Here is a 20,376-nt window from a genome sequence, read left to right on the forward strand (position 1 = left end):
TTTCTGGTGTATTGGTTGCGTTTGCTGCCTTCCTAGAGAGGAAGAGGTTTCTCCAGATTTCTTCCAGGGGATGAATCACCCTCTGGACGTGCCCATATCTCTCCAGTGACTTTAGAGACACTCCAACGACACTCTTAGATGAGGTGTCTAACTTTTAGATCGCTAATGTTAAGCCTCATTAATCCTACCTGTGAAGTCATTTTTATTAGGTTACACTCCTTCGTACGTGATGCAGAGCACATTTTTAAATTAAAACCCACAACTGGAGATTAACGTGGAAATTGCTAATAGATAAAAATAACAGCTTCCAATGTGCTAGCCTGGTAGCCATCTGAATGTCCAAAATAAGGAGACTGTTAAAGCAGGAAAACCTCAGTAATGAGCTCTTTACAGTATACCCTGCCATCCCAAGTGGGAGCTGTAAATACAAAATAAAAACTCCGCAGCATCCAATCCCATGAATCAAAAACTTACCCATAGCGCAAGCATTTCATAGGGTAATCCCTCCCTTGCCATGAATTATTCTCTCCTCTGCATGCCGAAAGGACAGGAGAAAAGAGCAATCATCACAGTAGGAGCGACATTGATAATTACAGCCAAACATCACTTGACAAATTCTTTGGTAGATACATATGTTACTCTGCTAGTGAACGCAGTCTGCCGAGTAAATACAAACAAGGCAATTTAAGTAGCACTAATGAGTGTTTTGTAGGCTAATATAAAACAGATATGTCTCGTAGTAACAGCAGATGTGTCTCGTAGTAACAGTTTAAATATTATCTCCATCACTTTAGATAAATCTATGTGAGCCTATTTGATATGAACTGGCTGTAAAGTCCTCCAACTACTCCAATTAAAACTTTAGCACTCGCAGTTTTAGATACGCACTTAGGTTTAAATATTTTTAAAGTTAACCAGTGATTAAAGAAGCAAGTTTTAACTCCCTTCTATGGAAAAAGCCGACAACCCGTTACTACTATTGGTATGTAGAGTCAGCCCCTTGCCACAGTGGCAGATAGATGATGATGGCCAGTCGCTTTGTAGTCCAGCTTGCTTATTTTCATATGAGGATTAGAGACTCCCCAGATTCTGTATGGGAGAAGAGTATATAATTGCGGTTATTATTTATTGCTGTTATTCTTGTTGTTATTATATTTCTAGCCCCAGAAAAATAAAATTGGTACAAAATAGGGCAAAAATGATAAGATTTGTAAGTTTGCACAGGCATACATTTCCAGTATTATCCAGCGTTATAAATAGTAAGTTAGGATAATTGCTATTATGGGAGGAAGAAGGCCTTGTCCCTGTAGAATACCAATATTTACAGTGAAGATTGCGTTTCCTGTGCAAACCAAGTGCTTAGAGGTACGGACTCTTGATCTTGATTAAAGCTTTTAGGTGCTGGTTGTAATTACCACAAGTAACCAGCTTCCAGTGGTAGGAAACATAGCAGCTGAACATATTAGCATGCTTCTGCTTCCCTCTGGCTTTATGTTCTTCGTAGTTAGGAAAGCTTGGTTTGCAGCTATTTTTTTAAAGGAGGGACGTAATGTTGCAGTCTCTGAAGGACACCTCACTTGCAAGCTGAACAAGTGTTTGTGATGGGAAGGATCCGTGGGAAATGTAACTGTCTTTGCGTATATGCAGTTGCCCCTAATAGAAGGGCAAGCATTAAGAAAAACCATTCAGCCCGCATTTTTCTGCTGTGACCTGCACAAATACAGATCACCGAAAAGTAAAATCATCCAAGAAACTGAAATTCCGGCAGGTTTTATTCTCTGCTCGCTGGAGGAACGGCAGGAAGATTAAGGGATCATCCGTCTTGGCTCTAACCAAGCTCAAACATTTCATGACACTTTGTTCTCCTCCCGAGATTCTCCGCCAGCAAAACCTTCCTCCCAGCACAAGCCAGGGTCAGCTGAGCAGAGCAGCGATAACCCTCTGAGGTGCACAGATTTTCCAGACATTTCAAAGTCAGCCTCGGGAATTTACTCCCTCAGTCATCCATTAATTTCCCTTTATGGCTAATTTAACTTGCTACCTGTGTGTCGTGCACGCAGCAACCTTCCCTTTCCGCAGTGAGGGCTAGAGCCATTACACGTTGTCTTATAGCAGCGTGCTGGATTACTTAGAAGAGCGGGCTTTCTGTTTTTTTGTTTGGTTGTGGTGGGTTTTTGCCCTAGTTTATGATTAGGTACGTTCAGCCTAACTGCTTTAATTTGTTTTTCTGCTTTTGTCAATCAGTGTGAACTGAAGCTAGTTTGGCAAGAAGCCTTTTTTGCTCTGCTGTGAACAATCTGAATAGCATGACTCAAGGTTACACGCTGATGATAGTTCCCATAAAAGCCCATACCTTTAGTTACAAATCAGGCATCAGTAAATCTAGTTCCCAGCAATTTCAGCTAATTCCAAGTTCAATCACTCAAGGATTTCACAAAATGAATGTTTCTTGGAGAATGAAAGGTAATTTGTTGGTAAAAGCTATAAGGTTATCTAATATAATGTCATGACTAAGTTTCTTAAGCAGATTGCACTGTTCATTTGTTTCCGAGAAGGCAAGATAAAATGGCAGAGTTGCTAATTTAGAGCTGTTTTGAAAACTTCAGGTTGAATCTAGAGCTACACAGAATCCGTGGCTGGGGTCACAAACCAAGAATTCATGTCTGTAAACATGGCATGGGAAGGGCAGCAAGAAAACGTGGAGCAACACTCGTGCCGAAGTCTGGCATTACCAGATGTACCCATTATTTGGCGATAAAATTTTATTTCAAATTTTCTGTTAATAACATGCAATTCCAACCGTGAGCTTAGCATCCTTCTGTTTCTCACATGCGTAAGGGCTTATAGCAGAAGGGCCCTGTTTCCTAAGTCATCCATCCTCAAATTTACCCTTCTGCAAAGAGGTAGCACAGAACTGCAGCCTAATTTCTCATTCAAACCCCATTTCCCGTGTTTAGCGTTGTCCAGGTTACTCTGGACCTAAACCTGGCTAGCCATTCCCATGGTTAAGGTATCTGTAGGCACTACTGAGGTTTGATTTTCATTCTGTTTCAGCCTATTAAGATATTAAGTAGATGAACTTCAATATTAAAGAATTATGGATGTAGAGGTTTTTGTAAGTTTGCCAAGGGTCTGTGAAATAGGAGTGCCAGTTTTATCAGCTTCCCCAAAGATTCCCCGTACCCAGTAGTCCTGCCATGTCACACGGGGCATTGCACAGACCCATAAAAGGACACACAGAAATAATGTTTTTCAGCAAAGTTATCTCAAGGCTTCTCTGCAATATTGGCAAAATTATTTTATTTTTGATGCCTCCCACGGTGAGGGGTCAGCATGGGCTGCTCCTGCCATGGGATGGGGAGTGGGCAGAGGTGGGATGCTGAGAGGTGGGATGCTGCACTGATGCTCCTCTCTCTGAGAGCACAGCCCCAGGAGAGCAACATCTAGGACCCAGTCATGCTGGTGGGTCCCTGTCCTGGCCACTGAATGTGGCTCCTCCAGGAGGCACGGGGTACGCTGGCACTGCTGGCAGCTTTTTAGGACAGCAGACTTCACCTTCCTTGGTCATCTTCTTAAATTTCTTTAAAGTATATCCTCCCTAGAAGAGGGTTTATGTGCCAGAAGACTCACATGTTTTTTCTTGGTTGTGTCTCTTGGTCTAATGAGATCAAACCTCTTCTCACAAACTTGCTGTGCTTATATTTTCTGCTATTTAAAAAGAAAATTGGCATTTCTAAGAAGGATGCAAGTGCTGTCTGCTTTTTAAAGACTCATATGTACACAGACATCTTAAATTGAAGAATAGTATTATTCATTGAATAGAAGGGTAACTCACTATGTTAAGTATTCTTGAACAATGCTAAAAGGAAATTTTAAGTGATGAGCAAGGTCCAATGCAGAACCTCTTGCTTTGAATGAATTCATCCTTTCTGTAGTTTTTGCTGGATTCCTGTATAAAGGCATGACCCTGGAGTTTTGCTGTGCAGCTGTCCCCATCCTTACAATGTCTGTGTCAGTAATCTAAGTTTGATGCTTAATTACAGCATCTTGTTCCCCAAGCTGCAGGTACTAGTGATGGAGCGTACACATTGTGGATGGGAGAGGCTATCGTTTCTCACTGAAATCGTTGCCTTTGGATTGCCAGGGAGCCACAAAATTTGCTCAGAAAGGAAGTTACCAGTTTTGCTGGCTGTCTCGGTGTAGGAACCACAATCAAGGTCTTGAGGGGGAGAGAACAATGGGAAATTTAGGATAATCTGAATATTGATGAATTAGAATTTCTTCAAGTGCTAATTTTATTTTTGCTCTGTCTTCCAGCTCCAGTAAATCCACATCTACGTGAGTATTTCTTTATCTTTTTAGCTTTTGTGTGTATGAAGGATTGTCCTTGCACCCGTTGTCCCTTACAGTTAAAAAGCAAATGATGAGTATTTCACTTTCAGTTGCAGCCTGTGGATTGCAGGCACCACCTTAGTTTTGTGTGCAAGCTGGGCTGGCAGCTGAAGGTGTCATTCCTCTTGTTCTGCCGAGGCGCTAAAGCAAGAGTAGATGGAGAAAGGAAAAATTAAAGCTCCAGCTTGTCTTTCTTTCCCACTACCCAAACAGTTCATCTAAAGGAAAATACTGATGTTCTGAAATAACATCCATTTGTGGGCGTTGCAGCTCAGTGTGTATGGGTGATGCTGTGGTTTAGTTGTGGGAGTAGCTAAATACTGATGAACTATAGCTGAAAGTTCAAGTACTGTGTAGGAACTGTGTCTGTGCCTCAACAGGTATGGTAACAATCTTGAAGGAAAGGTCAGTTTATGAAATTTTCTGAATTCATTTATCCTTGCATGAGAGCTACATTTGCAGTTCTTGAGTTATTTTGATACTTCCAAGGGTAGGCAGAAGCTCATCTGCAGCTTTAAAACCGAAAGAAGAATGTTTTTTCATACAGGAAGCATGGACCTCATTTGCACAGAGAAATGTGGAGACCAAAAGTGTAACTAGGGTGTGAAAGCGTTTAGACAAATTCACAGGAGACAGCTCCACAGGCTTGATTGAAAATGCAAACTCTGACTATGCATTCGCTAATGTGCTGGTGCTCGGGCACGGGGATGTTGCGGGGGAGAAAGGACTTCTCTTACAGTTTGTTCTTACACTTTTCCATGGGCACCAAATCCCTACAGATGTCGCAGACAGGAGACTGGGCTGGAGCTTTAATATATCCCAGTAAAACCACCCTGTTCCTGACACTCCCCACATCCATCTACTTCATGATTTTCTTCCACACCACAGTGAATGAATGTTTTGCTGTGGGAATGTATTCTGCCATTACTCTTGCTTTTAATAACAAAAATAAAGGGAATGGGATTCTGTCTGCCATTATCGCTGCTGTAGTGCAGCCATAATCGGACAGAAAAGCAGCACCGGGCTGGGCGAGCAGCCTCTCTCTCCATCTCTCACACACGACGGCTAAGCCTTTCTGTAAATTTTAAACTTATTTGTTGAAGATCTTGTGCAATGCATTAACAATTAATCAGGGCTTAGTTCAAAGCTCACAGGAGCTGAAGGAACCACTCCCATTGACTTAAATGAGCAGTAGATGAGACCCTTGCTAATTAATATATTAAATATGTACTCTATGATGTTAAGAAAAAAATGCATTGCAACCCCAAGTGCTTCACGCTAGTCCTCTATGATTTTAAGATCTGAAACTGTCTAATTTTCCAAATGTGTCTATAGCTCAGATAAAAGCAACGGCTCTAGTAGGCGCGTGGTAGAGTGCAGGTGGCATCCAAATTGCCCTTGTGATAGGGAGTGTGTTAGCTCGAGGGAGGGAGGGCATCTCTGGCAACCTGTCCACCATTTACTTCATCTACGTTCTAGGTCTGCCGCTCTCTGCACTGGTGGCGATGGGAGAGTTTGCCTACCAGAACTGTGGGGTACCCAGTGTAATTTCTTTCAGACGAGTAAAGAGATGGTAACTTTTTGGTTTGCTTTTTTCCCCAAAGACTTTTTGAGTGAAATCCTTTGACAGGGAAGAAATCTTGGTCTGCAAATTGGTTCAAACCAGTAAGCTGGAGAAGAGAGGTTCTGTCTTCCATAACAAATTCAATCTCATCATTATCCGTTCTTTCTACAGTCTCACTTTATTTCACTGAAATTACAGAATGGATGAAGATGTATACTATATAACATCAACCATGTCCTGTTTTTTTCTAAACCTGTTGGGCTGAATTCTGCTTTTATTTACACCATTGTGAATGAAGAGTAAGACTGGGACAAGACACCTGTATTGGAAACTGAAGTCACGTTCTTCCTGCTTCAATTCTGGAATAATCACATTGCATAAGTCCCTCCTTTTTATAACATGTCTGCAATACATAAGCAAGTAGCATGAAGGACTTAAACACTGAGATGTAGCCTCAGATCTACATTTTATTTTGTAAGGTATAATATAAACCATTTAATGTAAACCATAAGGATTTCATGTCAATTAGTGCAAGTAGATGTTACACCTGAATAATAGAAGAGATTAGATGTTAGAGAGTCATATTCAACTTGAATTTTATGGAAACAGATTACAAAAATTCATACTACAATGAAGTGTGTTTCACCTTGAGAACAGTTTCAGATTTTGCCCTAATTGGCAATGAAGTTATTAATAACCTGAATCCACTTCCAGAGCTGGCATGTGCTTTGACAAAAATTGGCCGTTATCTTTAATAGTAAGTGGCACCATTGTTAGTGCTTTCAGCAAACGGCCGTGGTCTGAGCGGTGTCATGAGCTGGAGCACCCATGGGTGCTTGGGGAAGGGCCGGCTGTTCCTCCTCCACTTGGTGTGCCCCTTAATGAACAGGTCAGGACCATCCAGATCTATTTAAATGTTCCTACTTCTTGCATAAGAAAGGTACTGAGCTAATCCTGGGGAACTATTTCCCATTTTTATTCTTCTGTCATATTTTCAGAAGTGTTTAGTGCCAAGAATATTTAGCACTAACCTTTTCCAATGTATTCCAAATGGCAGAGTCCCACATGAAACCAGTGTTTTCCTATTAAATAAATGGCAAACTTTTACTTCACCTTTTTTCATCTGGCCTGAATATTTATTTTTTTTTTAACTTGAAGAAAAAACTTTTGTTCTGCTGATGTGGAATTTCTTAATGAAGCTCTGAGGGCATGGTGCGACATGGAAATGCAGCTCTTAAGGTACTGGAGGAGCAGTGTTAGAAACTGCTGAATGGCCGAAAATGCTTTGTGTTAATTCACTTCGCTGCAGGACTGGATCTGGTACTCAGAACTTTTCTCCTTTAGTTACTGTTCTGCCCTTTAATTTTATCACACTGTGTAGAAGCAGCACCATTTTTGCTATAGGAAGGGCTTGGAGGTGGAAGTCAAATGCACAGAATATAGTGTAAACCAAGCAGATTTTGAGGTCAAGGCGTGTAAAAGTTATTCTTGGAGATGAGAGGCACAGCTGGCATTTTGTTCAGAGTGCTTCATTCGAGTCCTTGTGTCTTTCAAGAGCTTTGTCAGGGTCTTTGCGTTATCTTCCTGGTCTTCAGGATAAGGATGGAGGTGTCCGTCTGCATCTATTCACATGCTTCTCTGTCGAAGGATTTTGGATGTAATCCATGCATGTGTATTCCTTGTGGCCTCGTTCTTTGATTTGCTTGTCTCTCAGGAAGAACCACAATCAGGCCTCTACTTGTATTCCTTCTCTGCGACGCCCATGATGGTGCTCCTCCATTGAATGATTTTCTATATTGCCACTTCTTCAACACTGAAAATTCAGGATTCAGAAGACCTTGCTTCCAGAACCAAACTGAGGTGCAAGGTCCTGAAATTGGCTTGCCATCGTGCCAATGGTTATCAGTCATGTTTGCCAGTTAAGGAACTGTGATTCAGGAAATTGATTCTCTTGGAGGATCTAATAAAGTTGATGGATTTATTGAGAAATCAAGTCAATCTGCATGAGGTGCTAATGGCCAAGGAAGTTTCTATGGACTGCATCTTTGTGATAACCTGGTTTTATAGAGTGGTGTTTTATGCTGACTGTTGTGGAGGGGGTACAGTTTGTGTTGGTTTTTGGACGGGCAGAAACTCTTCCAGAGGAAGACCTGGAAAGCACTCCTAATGCACCTTGTGGTTTGGAATGAATTTTTCAAGCCTGCTTGTTCAGTCTGCGGTATTATCTGATTTTAAGTAAGTTTCAGACCAGCATCCTTGCTTAGCAGTGCATACCCAAGCTAAGCTCCAGGTCCCTCTGTCTTCACTGATTTACAGTGAAGCTCCAGTGGCTTAAGTGGATTTATAGTTCACCAAAACCCCAAACCTGCAAACAGTTATATACCTTTTCAATTTAACACAGATGAATAATCCCATGACGCCTGGTGTTAGAGTTTCTCATAACAATGAATATAAATTGCACCCCTATAAAGAAGGCCATAGCTGACACAGTATGCGGACAGCTGCATTCTCCCTAGAGAGGAGAGATTTGCTTGTTTTCTCAGATAAATCAATTGACTTTGCTGGAAGAGTAAACTCGGCAGGAACTGTTCATGTGCATAAAATTAAGCTTTTGCACATTGTACTACATGGGGCCTTATTCTGTTCTGAGATTAAAACTGAACCTTGAAGTTTTGATTTGTTTTGGTTCCTAAATGTCTGACAGTAGGACTTTCTCATCCCATCATAACCCAGCAGGTAGGATCACTGGACTTGCGTGTCTCATGGACCTCTGTTTCGCAAAGGAGAGGATCCCAGTAATCCTGTCTGGGGTTCTTGGCGTTTTTATTCTTTAGACCTAAGCTTTTACCACTTGACCTCAAGTACGTAACAGGAATCTTAGTGAAAGTCTAGGAGATGTCTTCAGGACATGATACAGTCACCTGTCCTGCCCATATAGGTTCAGATAGACCTAAACCTTCCTCCCAGGTATTTGTCTAATTAGTTATTATAATCCAGTGATGGGCATTCAGTGCTCTTCCCGAGCAATCCATTCATGTGCTTCACTGTCCTGATTTTTAGAGATTTTCTTCATGTCTATGCCAAAGCTCCTTTGCTCTCATTTTAGCCATTACTTGCTTTCCATCCCCATTGAAAACCAAGAATAGTTTAGGAGATGTCACTTGGAGATAATGTTTTCATTTTGAAAAGTTGACATCCTCTTTTCCCTAATGTTCTTATCCCTAAACCAAAATAACCCACTTCCCACTTTTTTCCCCCCATAATGTTTTATGGACATGCTGCCTGTTCTTCTCAGCTTTTTAGAAATGCCAGCTGGGTAAGAAGAGACAATGTCTCTAAGGGCAACTGTATACACGTGAATATGTGAGGAGGAGCTATACAATAAGATTTGAATATAACTTCAAGTAACACATCGATCAACACAGATTGATGACCGTGATTTTTTTTTCATTGAGGTTACTGCAAAAGAAAACATACACTAAACACTAGAAACTGATGTAAAATAAATGTACGTCTATTTTCCAGTGCTGTTAATAAGCATCATTTCACAATGTGTTTGTTATAATCGACAAGTACTTTGACAAACAAGCATAGGATGAATAGTTTCAGCCACTAAATTTCTGCTCGTTTGCTGCATTGGCAGGAGAGTTCCACTGTGGGTTTGAGGATGGTAACATTTGCCTTTTCACTCAAGATGACACGGACAATTTTGACTGGACAAAACAAAGCACTGCCACTAGAGACACAAAATATACCCCCAACACTGGGCCAAACGCAGATCGGACTGGCTCCAAGGAAGGTAAGCTCCAGCCGTGTGCCTGGTCCCCCAGTACTGGGAGCTCTGCTGCTCCGTTGGGGTGAGGGATCTGTCCAGGACAGCCAGTTCAGCCGGCTACATCGTTTTTCCTAGAATAAGCATACTTCAAGGACTTCTAAAAGAAATTGCCAGTGCTGAGGCGTGCGGCTGGTCCCAAAGCACGACCCACTAACGGTGCCATTAACCATCTTGTATTGTTTCTATTGTGCCGTTTTCAAAGCGATTGCTTTCACCTTACAGTCTAGTGGGGAAATACTCTGGCACATCTTGAAATATTCTTCTGTTTTATGTCATTTAAATTCTAACTTGGGCTCTCAGACTGTCACAATGAGATTTTTTTTTTTTTTGCCCCATTTTTACTTTGGGTGTTGCTAAAGTAATTTTCAGTCTGCTACCCCGCTTAACAGAAGCGTGCCATCTTGACTGCAGTGTATATTTGCATTTGAAAAGTCAGACATCTTGTGCTGAATTTATCAAGTACTGCAGTAACTCATGCTATTTTACTGTATGCCCCCTGCTTGCACTACCAAAGGGGAAAAAAATCATACTGCATTGTATTTGCTTGGTTGGATTAAGTAAACACTATCTCTGTTGCTGGCACAATCCAGGATCAGAATAAATTAATATTGTCTTCTTTCATGAAAGTGAGCTTTCAAACATGTGATTGACATGGCCAGTTGAAAATGTTCCTTGAAAGGTTTCCATCAAGATATTTTCCCTTTATTTTAAAAGTCCTCCCCGCTCACTGCTTACAGGAACAAATTGCAACCTTGAGACTGAAGTTTGAACCCCATCATAAAGATTTTTTTCTTTTCTTGTGCATATACAATGTTACATTGATTTGAAGTTGTTTACGAGTACTGACCTGCTAGCCCTGGTTTTACTCTTGGTAGAAAACGTGTCTTTGAAGCAGTTGTGGAAAACACATGGGCTTAATGCAGAAGAAGTATGTCCCAGAAACCACGGTGATGTCAGATGAATGTGAAAAATGAATCAAGATGCTCGATAGCCCTGGTGTCTTCCTGTACGTATATGTGTTGGATTTTGAAGACTGCAACCTAACGATTTCCATTTGGACTTTCCCTAGGTTTCTACATGTACATTGAGACGTCGCGCCCCAGGCTGGAAGGAGAAAAGGCCAGACTTGTTAGTCCTGTTTTCAGCGTCGCTCCAAAAAATCCTTATGGAGCTACGAACACGGCCTATTGTTTTAGCTTCTACTATCACATGTATGGACAGCACATAGGTGAGAGAAAGCCGATGACCTTGCCTTTTCACTTCGGGAGAAATAGCATGAGAAATGTTCACTTGTATGAAACAAAAGCACGGGAGGACTGCCAACACCTGCAAGGGCCAGTTGCAACCAAAGCTGGCAAGAGAAGTGCCTGGTAGCGTCCTAATTGCTGTAAAACTGTGTTTTCCTCTAATCAGCACGCTAGCAGGAGCCCCTCTTACAGCTGGGAAGTGTTTCGGGCATGCATGAGGTTTTGAGCAGGGAACTTTAGAGCATGAAAACAGAAAAGGTGATACTTGCAAGGACTTTGCCTGATACTAACACAGTGTTTTGAGTCACTCCTCGCTAGATTCAGGGTAAAGCAATTAGCAGCAGCGCTCCTCGTGATGGCAGCTGGAGCGGCACAGCCTGTGTGCTCACAAGCTGTGGGAGTATATATTTTCAAGGTGTATTTGTAAGTCTATTTTTAGTCATAGCTCTTTCAACACACACGTTTAATTTCTTTACCTAGTATGAAAAAAAGGTGTGGGAAAATATAAAAGTATAAACAATAGACGGCCAATTTTTATAAATCCTGTAAATCCCTGTGGGGTACTTGGTGCTTACCAGTGTGTCAAGAGGCTTTCCAGTGCCAAACTGACCTGATTTGATGTATTTTTATATATATTTCAAGAGCAAACACATCCTCACAGTGCATTCTGGTGGTTGCTTCGGGAAACCTTTGCCTGCCTCCGGGCAGAGTTCAGGTTTTAAATAGAGCAGACGGGTTCACTTAGTTTTTGGCTAGTTGTCTCTGCACTGCTGAGCACGTGAACGCAGCCCCAGGTCTAAGTTCTCCTGGATCTACATTGCAGCGGGAGCTTGGCTGTTTATTGGAAGGAAGCGATTGAGCCATGCCATGCTTAGTGAAAAAAATATGAACTGCCCTATATGGTCATATACCAGACTATTTCTCGTATATGACAGTGACAAAAGAAGTTACAAACATAAAGGGTCAAAGAGTCTTTCTGGAATACCTTAGGGTTGGGATAAAGTATAAGAAAAACGGCCACAGAAGCTGACGTCTGTCCACAAAACAGTGACCTCTCATTGGTGTGATTTTGGTTTTTTTCCTAGGCTACCTTTTCAGCGAGTGTCTGTGTCCTTAGCTTTTTGCTGAGATTGCCCTTTCTTGTTTATGTGTAATTTCTTGAATCGACATGTATAATGCTGGCTGATGAAGGAGCTGACCCACAGGTGAAGATGGTGACAGTGATGATTAGTGATCATAGTTACATAGGATTTCTTCATGGCAATGTGGACACCTAGTTGTCGAAAACCAAAATAGCTCAATATCACTTTTGTTCCCTAATGTTAAAAAATACAGTTACCATCATTTTAGCTAATGTTCAAAATTATCTACTTTTGAATGGCTTTGTACAAAATTACATATTATTCTGTCTTTAAAGAGCAGACTGACAGAAAAATAGTAAATTAATAACATCAGCCATGTGTTTGAATGCACGCTCATACATGTCTTCTAAATGCAATATTTTAATTCCTCATAATGAGAAAATGTTATGAAACACATAAGAATGCAACATGCATACAAGAAATAAATTATGAAATCCGCAAATATATACCATTTGATTCCCCAGATGTGAACTCTGTCACTGAAATTGTTCACATGAGGATAATGAAAAGAAAAACCTAATGTGTGATGATATTCTAGGACTTCAGTTATTTAAGCACATGATTATTGTATGAATATTGATGAGGTAACTACTTGAATGAGTTTTTGAAGGTTTGTGGTCTTAGAAATTACTTTGGGTTAGGAAAGGGGTTATTACAACATGATGATATGCCCAGACGAATCAAACCTAATCACGACACAGTGTTTCAGATGGTGCACCCTTGTAAGGATGGCCACCAGCCTCCTGGGCTGCATCAGGCAGAGCGGGGCCAGCAGGTCGAGGGAGGGGATCCTGCCCCTCCGCTCAGCACTGGTGAGACACAGCTGGGGTGCCGGGTCCAGTGCTGGGGTCCCCAGGACAAGAGAGACATGGGCTTACTGGAGAGAGTCCAGCGAAGGCCCACAAAGATGATGAAGGGACTGGAGCAGAGAGGCTGAGAGAGCTGGGACTGCTCAGCCTGGAGAAAAGAAGGCTCAGGGGGATCTCATAGAATCGTAGAATCATTTAGGTTGGAAAAGACCCTTAAGATCATCAAGTCCAACCGTTAACCTAGCACTGCCAAGTCCACCACTAAACCATGTCTCCAAGCACCACATCTATATGTCTTTTCAATACCTCCAGGGATGGTGACTCAACCACTTCCCTGGGCAGCCTGTTCCAATGTTTCACCACTCTGTCAGTAAAGACATTTTTCCTCACGTCCAATCTAAACCTCCCCTGGCACAACTTGAGGCCGTTTCCTCTCGTCCTATCGCCAGTTACTTGGGAGAAGAGACCGACACCCACCTCGCTACAACCTCCTTTCAGGTAGTTGTAGAGAGCGATGAGGTCTCCCCTCAGCCTCCTTTTCTCCAGGCTGAACAGTCCCAGTTCCCTCTGCCGCTCCTCATAAGACTTGTGCTCCAGACCCCTCACCAGCCTCGTTGCCCTTCTCTGGACACGCTCCAGCACCTCGACGTCCTTCTTGTAGTGAGGGGCCCAAAACTGAACACAGTATTCGAGGTGCAGCCTCACCAATGTATATGAATACCTGGAGGGAGGGTGTAAAGAAGATAGACCTCAGAGATGCTCAGGGACAGGACAAGAGGCAATGGGCACAAATTGAAATAGAGGCAATTCTATTTAAACATAAGAAAAAAAATTTTTTTTCTATGAATGTGATCAAACACTGGCACAGGTTGCCCAGAGTGTGGAGTCTCTGCCCTTGGAAATATCCAAGATCTGATTGTACATGGTCCTGGGCAACCTGCTCTAATCGACCATGCTTTGAGTAGGGGTTTGGACGGTACAATCTCCAAAGGTGCCTCCAACCTCGATGACTTTTTGATTCAGTGTGAAATATTTGATTGGTAATATTTTCTTCAGAAGAGTTCCATTTTGTTAAGAATTAATCCCTTGTGGATAATTCTAAATCTTATTGCTAAAACAGATTGACTGTTTTATGACAAGCTGTTAGAAGCCTTGACCCTTCACCATCATAGAAGGTGCTTCTTATCCCCATTTGGGAATGAGTGCTGCCAGTCGGGGCAGCTCTTGGCTGTAATATGCACTGCCAGCTCATGGATTTCTTCACAAGAGCAGGATAGGAGCTGCTAACTGAGACCTCAGTATGATCTCTGTGCTGAAGGCTCTCTCTTTTGAATAACCTTGAGCTGCTGATTCTTGACCTGTCTTCACTGAAAATTTGAAGCGTCTTGCAGGGGAATTTGGCTTAAATAAATTCCAGACTGTTCCTACCTTAGGCCTGGGGACAACGTGTTCAGGAAAGATACATGGCCGTTAAACTTTGATTTTTCATCCGAAGTGCTGTACATTGTTCAGCAGACTTTGGTGCTGCAAGCCAGCATTTCCGCTGGGATGCTTTATTCTCCCTAGTTACCAGTATCCATCAGATTTCCAAGCAGTATTAGGGTTATAATTCCCATGTCTCAGGGGCAAAGTATTTTGTTTCCAAAACAGTTTCGGTGCTCATCAAAATGTTTCTGCCTTTCCAACAAGGTTTTGAAGGATCCCTAATAAAATGGAAAATCATTCTGGAATGATGCTCCGTCGCTGGTGTGGACTGGTCTTGGAGGCTGAGGGGAAAAGATTCTTCCTCCTCCATTCTTAAAAATGAGTGACCCCAGTGACATCAATTTGAGAATACAGCTGCTGCACTATATTGAAAACAAACAGCCTACCAGTTTATCCAGCTCAGCTTCTGTGCCTGCTGTTCAGGTTTTGGTGTCTCTGGAGAAGAGGGTGAAAATTTCTGTAGCGGTAAGGAGAGGTACTTGGGAGTCTTTGCAGAGAGCAGAGCACAGATCTGAGATTAGCACTTACACTACAGCACAGCTCTGACGAGATAAACAGGGACCTACGTCCCATGCCATGGCAGTTAGATTCAGAAAGATAAAGTGTTTCTTTACCTGAAATAGATGGCTCTTACTTACAAGTCAGATTGTAATTCCTGACAGATCACACAGAGCTAACTCTGAGAGTGCTGGCTGCCAGAGAAAGTGCATGCGCTTCGCTCCACATCCTTCAAGAGGAAAAGGTAGATTATCCCTAAAGCATAAGAGAAATAGAAGTTCCCATTACTTGATTTGCAGCAAACAGTAAGCCATTGTTGGGCAACAAGAAAATGAAGAGTCACTGTCCTCACTGTGTCTCTATGTTGAGACAGAAAGAGGCTGTAATTCCATTATAGCTGCCACCATCTTTTGAAACAATCTGTATTTCCAATTTTTCCACCTACACCCCAAAATGGGGCATTTCTAATTGATGCTCCAAGAGCAATACTTTTTCTTATCATTAGAGAGCCATCACAAAACAAAAAGTGGAAGCAAAACACGCTGTGAAGGCATACTGTGAAAGCTGTTTGTGTTCGCACAGTGATGAGTGCGCAGAGTGTCTCCCCAGTGTGGCAGCTGGTGACGTCTCCGGAGCACCCCGCACCCTCTTGGCAGGATGCTGTCAGAAAGTAAACTTTACTCCTTAATTCACGGTTGTTACTCCTGCCCACTGTTTCTGTCTCCTACTCAAGAGTCGCTTCATTACCCATTTGTCTGGAGTTTGGAATAGTTTGAAAGCCGTAGATGAATTCTTGCTGGACGCACCTCAGCGTGAACCCTATAGCCAACCCATCCTCCCCCACAGCCTCAGCTTTGCAAAGGCCGTGTAACTTTTCCAAAACCTTACCGGCAGAATTTCAAGGATAAGCATCTGTTGCAGGTGTCGTTAGTTAAGTTTTCAGCGATGTTTCGGGCAGGTGCGTGTGCATATCTAGCAATGAGGGTCAGGCACGTACATCCATGCTAACCAACGTGCTGGGCAACGGCTGAGCATATATGGTACAGTAATGGCTATTTTGTATTTTAAGTAAGACTGCTATCATTCTGCTATTAATTTGAAGAAATTATGTGACACAGAGAGGCTGAGTATGCTATGAAAAACCTTAAATCTCTGCAACCCCAGCAGTGATGGAATTACATGCTTTTGATGCCTAAATTATTCAGTTATTCCAAACAGCCCTGCGGCATGGGCTGTATCAGCCTGCACAAACAGGTGAAACAATTAGCAAGCTATTCATCCCTTGCTTGATATGGGCATTGATTTTTGTCTTCAAGAAAAATAATGTTATATATAACTCTATTTTTTAAATTTAGGTAGTCTTGTCTAAGACCCTGCCTTTTTTCACACCACAGACCCAGCATAGTTGTTGAAAAAAGTCATGGAGAGAAGCAGATGGGAGGGAAGGGAGAACTGTGTAAGCTGAATAACACAAACATTGCCCAAGAGCCGTTGTTGCTGTTTGGAAGAGGGCTGAGGCTGAGCAGCCGCTTCTTGTGAGCAGCCCTGCGACATATTACTGGGCTGGGCTGCAGGGCTGCTCCGGGGAACCCTCCTGAGCATTTCCCTTCTTGCAAGCCCTTTCTGTTTCAGGTCTTTTTGTTTTACCCAGTAGTGTGCGTGTAGGCTGAGACAGACTATTCTTGTTAAAAGCCGTGATTCCTTTGTGCTGCTTCTGCACCCTCCCCTGCATTTGAAAAATAAAATGCTGCAGTGGGAGGCAGGTGGGAGACATGGTGCCGCCCAGTCGCTCGGCGAGCATCGCTTCCCCCACCTCCTTCAAAGAAGATGTATGGCCTCAATCTGGGCACCCTGGTGAAATAGCCGTGATGAGAATATTTGCTGCTCCATTACACGTTTAGCCTTATGTTTTTCAAGGCACTGAGTTTTGCTGTTGCTAGAAATAAGAACTTTTTATTAGCAGGAGCTGAGTCACCGTGCAGCTGCCTCAGATCTGAGAGGTTTCATTGCAAATATAATTTGTATGAGCTTCCCAGCTGCCATTCCAAACTCCCTAAAAAAAGTGGTCTTGCGTGAACTTGACTGTCTGAACTTTCTCCAGTGAAGGCAAATGCAATGATTTACGTAGTACAAAGAGACACCACTGCCCCACACGTCTGCAGATAACAGCGGTGAGCAAGGAACAAAATCTCCAAACTCCGTGAATTACTGAACCCTGCTAAATGAAGTCGATGCGTTTGCTGTCTCTTGGTGCACCAAGACAGTCTGGCTTCTGTTCGTGGTCTAAGGCAGGGATGTTAATGGGAGAGAAGGGCTGCCAAATGCAGACGATCTGTTACCTATTGCAAGTAATGTCTGTGCTGGAGCCAGTAACTTAATGGTTGGTGGTGGGGAAAGACCCGGGGCTGTGGGGTTTTTCCATACTGAGGGACAACTTTTCCAAGGTTATTTGAACTTAGAGGATTATGTTGTCCTTCAAAGATACTCCTTAGTAGTAGTAAGGGCATCACATCTATCTCTGAGATAGACTTGCCAGGCTCTGTGGCACTCCATTAGAAGTTGGACAGTCTTTACAAGCGAGAACTAAGCATAAGGCAACCAAGTTGCTTATTTTATCCTTGGGTTAAGAGGTTATAAATGCCTCCTTTGCACTAAAGCACAGAAAACTCTTTTTTGCCCATCTCACCCTGGGAAACCTCGTGTCCTTCCTGAGCTGCAGGGAGCAATGGGTGCAACTGCCCTGCCCGCGACAGGGGATCACGCTCCCCACGCACTCAGTTTGCCTCTGCTGTGAATTCACATCACCAGTTCACGGTGTTCCTAAGTTTTACAGTTTTCGAATATGGGACAAGAAACTCTCCACATCCACTCAGACCTAGCAGAGGCCCATGCAAAATGGGAAGCGGGGTGAGCAGGGGACTGCTGCTGTACCCAGCCCAGCATCTCTGCTCCGTCAGAGAGCCTAACCAATTCTGGTTCTTCACCTCTCTTCTAGGAAGCTTGAACGTTTACCTGCGGTTGAAAGGTCAGACTGCGATAGAGAACCCGTTGTGGTCTTCAAGTGGAAATAAGGGACAGCACTGGAACCAAGCCCGCGTTAATATAAACCCCCCAACTTCATTTCAGGTAACAGCTTGTGCATCACGCACCCGGAATGGGAGTATTTGGTTTTCGGAGGGGGGGGCCTGGGTATGCTGACCCTTTCCTTCTCACACAGGATTTCACAGCTTCGTTTCAGCTCTGAAAGCTGCTTTATGGACAGATAATTGCTTTCCTTGCTTTAAATAGGTGAGCACCATAGAGCTTAATAATACACATTTCAATGGCAGAACAGCAGCTATTTCCTTGAAGACAAAATGTCTTTCAGTTTTCAGAAGATGCTGTTAGCCGATATAAAACGGTTTTTTTGTCTCAGATTAGCAACTGAAATACAAAATGACTTCCTGTGAAAAAATATTTAGAGTCCATGGTGTAGTGACTATGTTAGGGGTCTCTTGAAATATATGCATTTTCCACAGGAAAAGGAACGATCTCCGAGTCTTTGCTGAAAGGTACCAAAGCAGCAGTGCTGCCTGCACGGAGCTGCTGGTACGGCAGAGCTGCACACCTCATTCAGTAGGTGCATGCAAGTTATGACAGGTTTTCACACTTTTCATTTTTGGTTTGACAGTGAGATGCTGATGGACTATTATGGGCAGTTCTCATTCACGCTGTGAGCTGTTTGTAACTGGAGCAGACCCGAAAAGGCAGCTGCCGCGAGCAAGCCCTCGTGGGTTTGGGGCTGGGAGTATCGGCATGGAAGACGAGAGTCACAGGCTGTGCCCTGGGATGCAATGTTCTCCAGGCTCCTCTGCCCCCTCTCTGTAACCTCCAGGTCCCCTGGGGGAGATGATGGCTTTTGGGAAAAACAGCCATTCAGTGCAAGTCAAAACTGCTCTCTTAAACATGTAGATTGGGATTCACTTTATGGGTAATTACTGATCCCGACCCTGTGTTTTTATTTCCATGCGCAAGAGGCAATGACGGGAAGAGAAATGATTTGGCATATATGATCGCAGAAGCATTGCCTGGGGGGAAATTAGAGGAAAATTGAAGGAGAGGGATATGCAGAGTATAGCGTTACATGAAGTTTGAGTGGAACAAAGTGGCAGAATTGGGGAAAAGGCAGAGAAGAGGGATACAAGTGTTGAAATGCACTTAGAGCATGGGGCCAAGTACGAGGGAGCTGATCGGAGTGGGTAAGTTTTGCATTGGTGAAGTCAGGATAAATCCAAGAAATCTGAACAGTGAAGTATAGAAGAATGATTTAGTATCTGAACATGACTGGTAAGGGGAGAGAAGAGATGGCTGGGGAAGCTGAAACCGATCGCAGTTGTGTCTGAGAGGGATTCCTGAGACCTGGGACAGGCTTTAGCAGAAGTAGGGGAAGGACGAGGACATCAGCTCCAGGCAGAGAGATGCAAAGGATTTGGCACCTGCAACGCAGAGGAGTGGAGGAGGGCGATGGGGTACAAAGCTGGGGTCATCTCATCAGCATGGAGAGGAAGGCATGGGTTTGGGTGGAAGGGCAAGCTGGGGTGTCTGCCTTGCACGGGGTCAGCCAGGGTGAGACATCGGCAGAGCAGCCAGCAGCTCCCGGTACCCGGGTTGCTGCTTTCACCGTGGAGTCTGAGCATCGGCCCTTGCACGGGGCCCCATTGCTTTCAGAAAGTTACAGGGGTCACTTCTGCTACTGGTGCACCTCACTCGCATTGCTTTAAAACCATATGCACTGGCGTCACTAGCTGGTACACAAAATGGAAGCTCCTCTGCTTGGCTATTTTTCACCTTTTACATTGTTGTGTTTAAAGGCTTCAGCATAAAATGAATGTGAAGCCATGAAGCTCTGCACAAATATAACAAATAAATGTCAGTGGTTGGAACCTTAAATTACTTTTTTAGAAGCTCTTGCATCAAGCAAACTTTATTTTCCATTTAGGAGTCTAAGTAGAAAAGAATATAAACCTCCCAGTTAAATTTAAGGAGAGTGAATTGAAATGAATCTTTGCAGTAAAACAGTACACTGACACAGAAATTAAAACTTTTTATAGGTTAATTTATATGAGTAAAAGTGCAGCCCAGATTTGTTTTATACCTTCCCAATCCCTCTGATATATAACAAAGCTTCTCTCATGAAGAACCAAGAGGACTACAGTGCTTTGAATCAGAAAAAGTATTGCATAAAAGGTATCTCAGTAAGATATTAACTTATTAAGTACTTTTAAAGAATAAACATAAAAAAAGAGGGCATGTGGAAGTGATACATTGCACACTGGCATCTAGGAAGGTGTCAATTTTAGTTCAGATTTGAGCAGGAGCACTGCCACCGCCTTCAGCTACACTTTCCTTGACACCTTTTTGTGTC

The 20,376-nt window shown here is 43.0% G+C and overlaps 1 protein-coding gene across 1 annotated transcript in view; it reads left to right on the forward strand.

Moving 5' to 3' along the window:
- Nucleotides 1-20,376, forward strand: part of MDGA2 (MAM domain containing glycosylphosphatidylinositol anchor 2) — a 397,387-nt gene that overhangs the window by 370,665 nt on the left and 6,346 nt on the right. The window contains exons 12-15 of the mRNA XM_076345813.1: nucleotides 4,318-4,338; nucleotides 9,600-9,755; nucleotides 10,861-11,019; nucleotides 17,968-18,098. Of these exons, the coding sequence (XP_076201928.1) occupies nucleotides 4,318-4,338; nucleotides 9,600-9,755; nucleotides 10,861-11,019; nucleotides 17,968-18,098 (467 nt within the window). The remainder of the gene's footprint in view (nucleotides 1-4,317; nucleotides 4,339-9,599; nucleotides 9,756-10,860; nucleotides 11,020-17,967; nucleotides 18,099-20,376) is intronic.

The sequence above is a fragment of the Aptenodytes patagonicus genome, chromosome 7 (assembly GCF_965638725.1).
Source record: "Aptenodytes patagonicus chromosome 7, bAptPat1.pri.cur, whole genome shotgun sequence".
Classification (NCBI taxonomy): domain Eukaryota; kingdom Metazoa; phylum Chordata; class Aves; order Sphenisciformes; family Spheniscidae; genus Aptenodytes; species Aptenodytes patagonicus.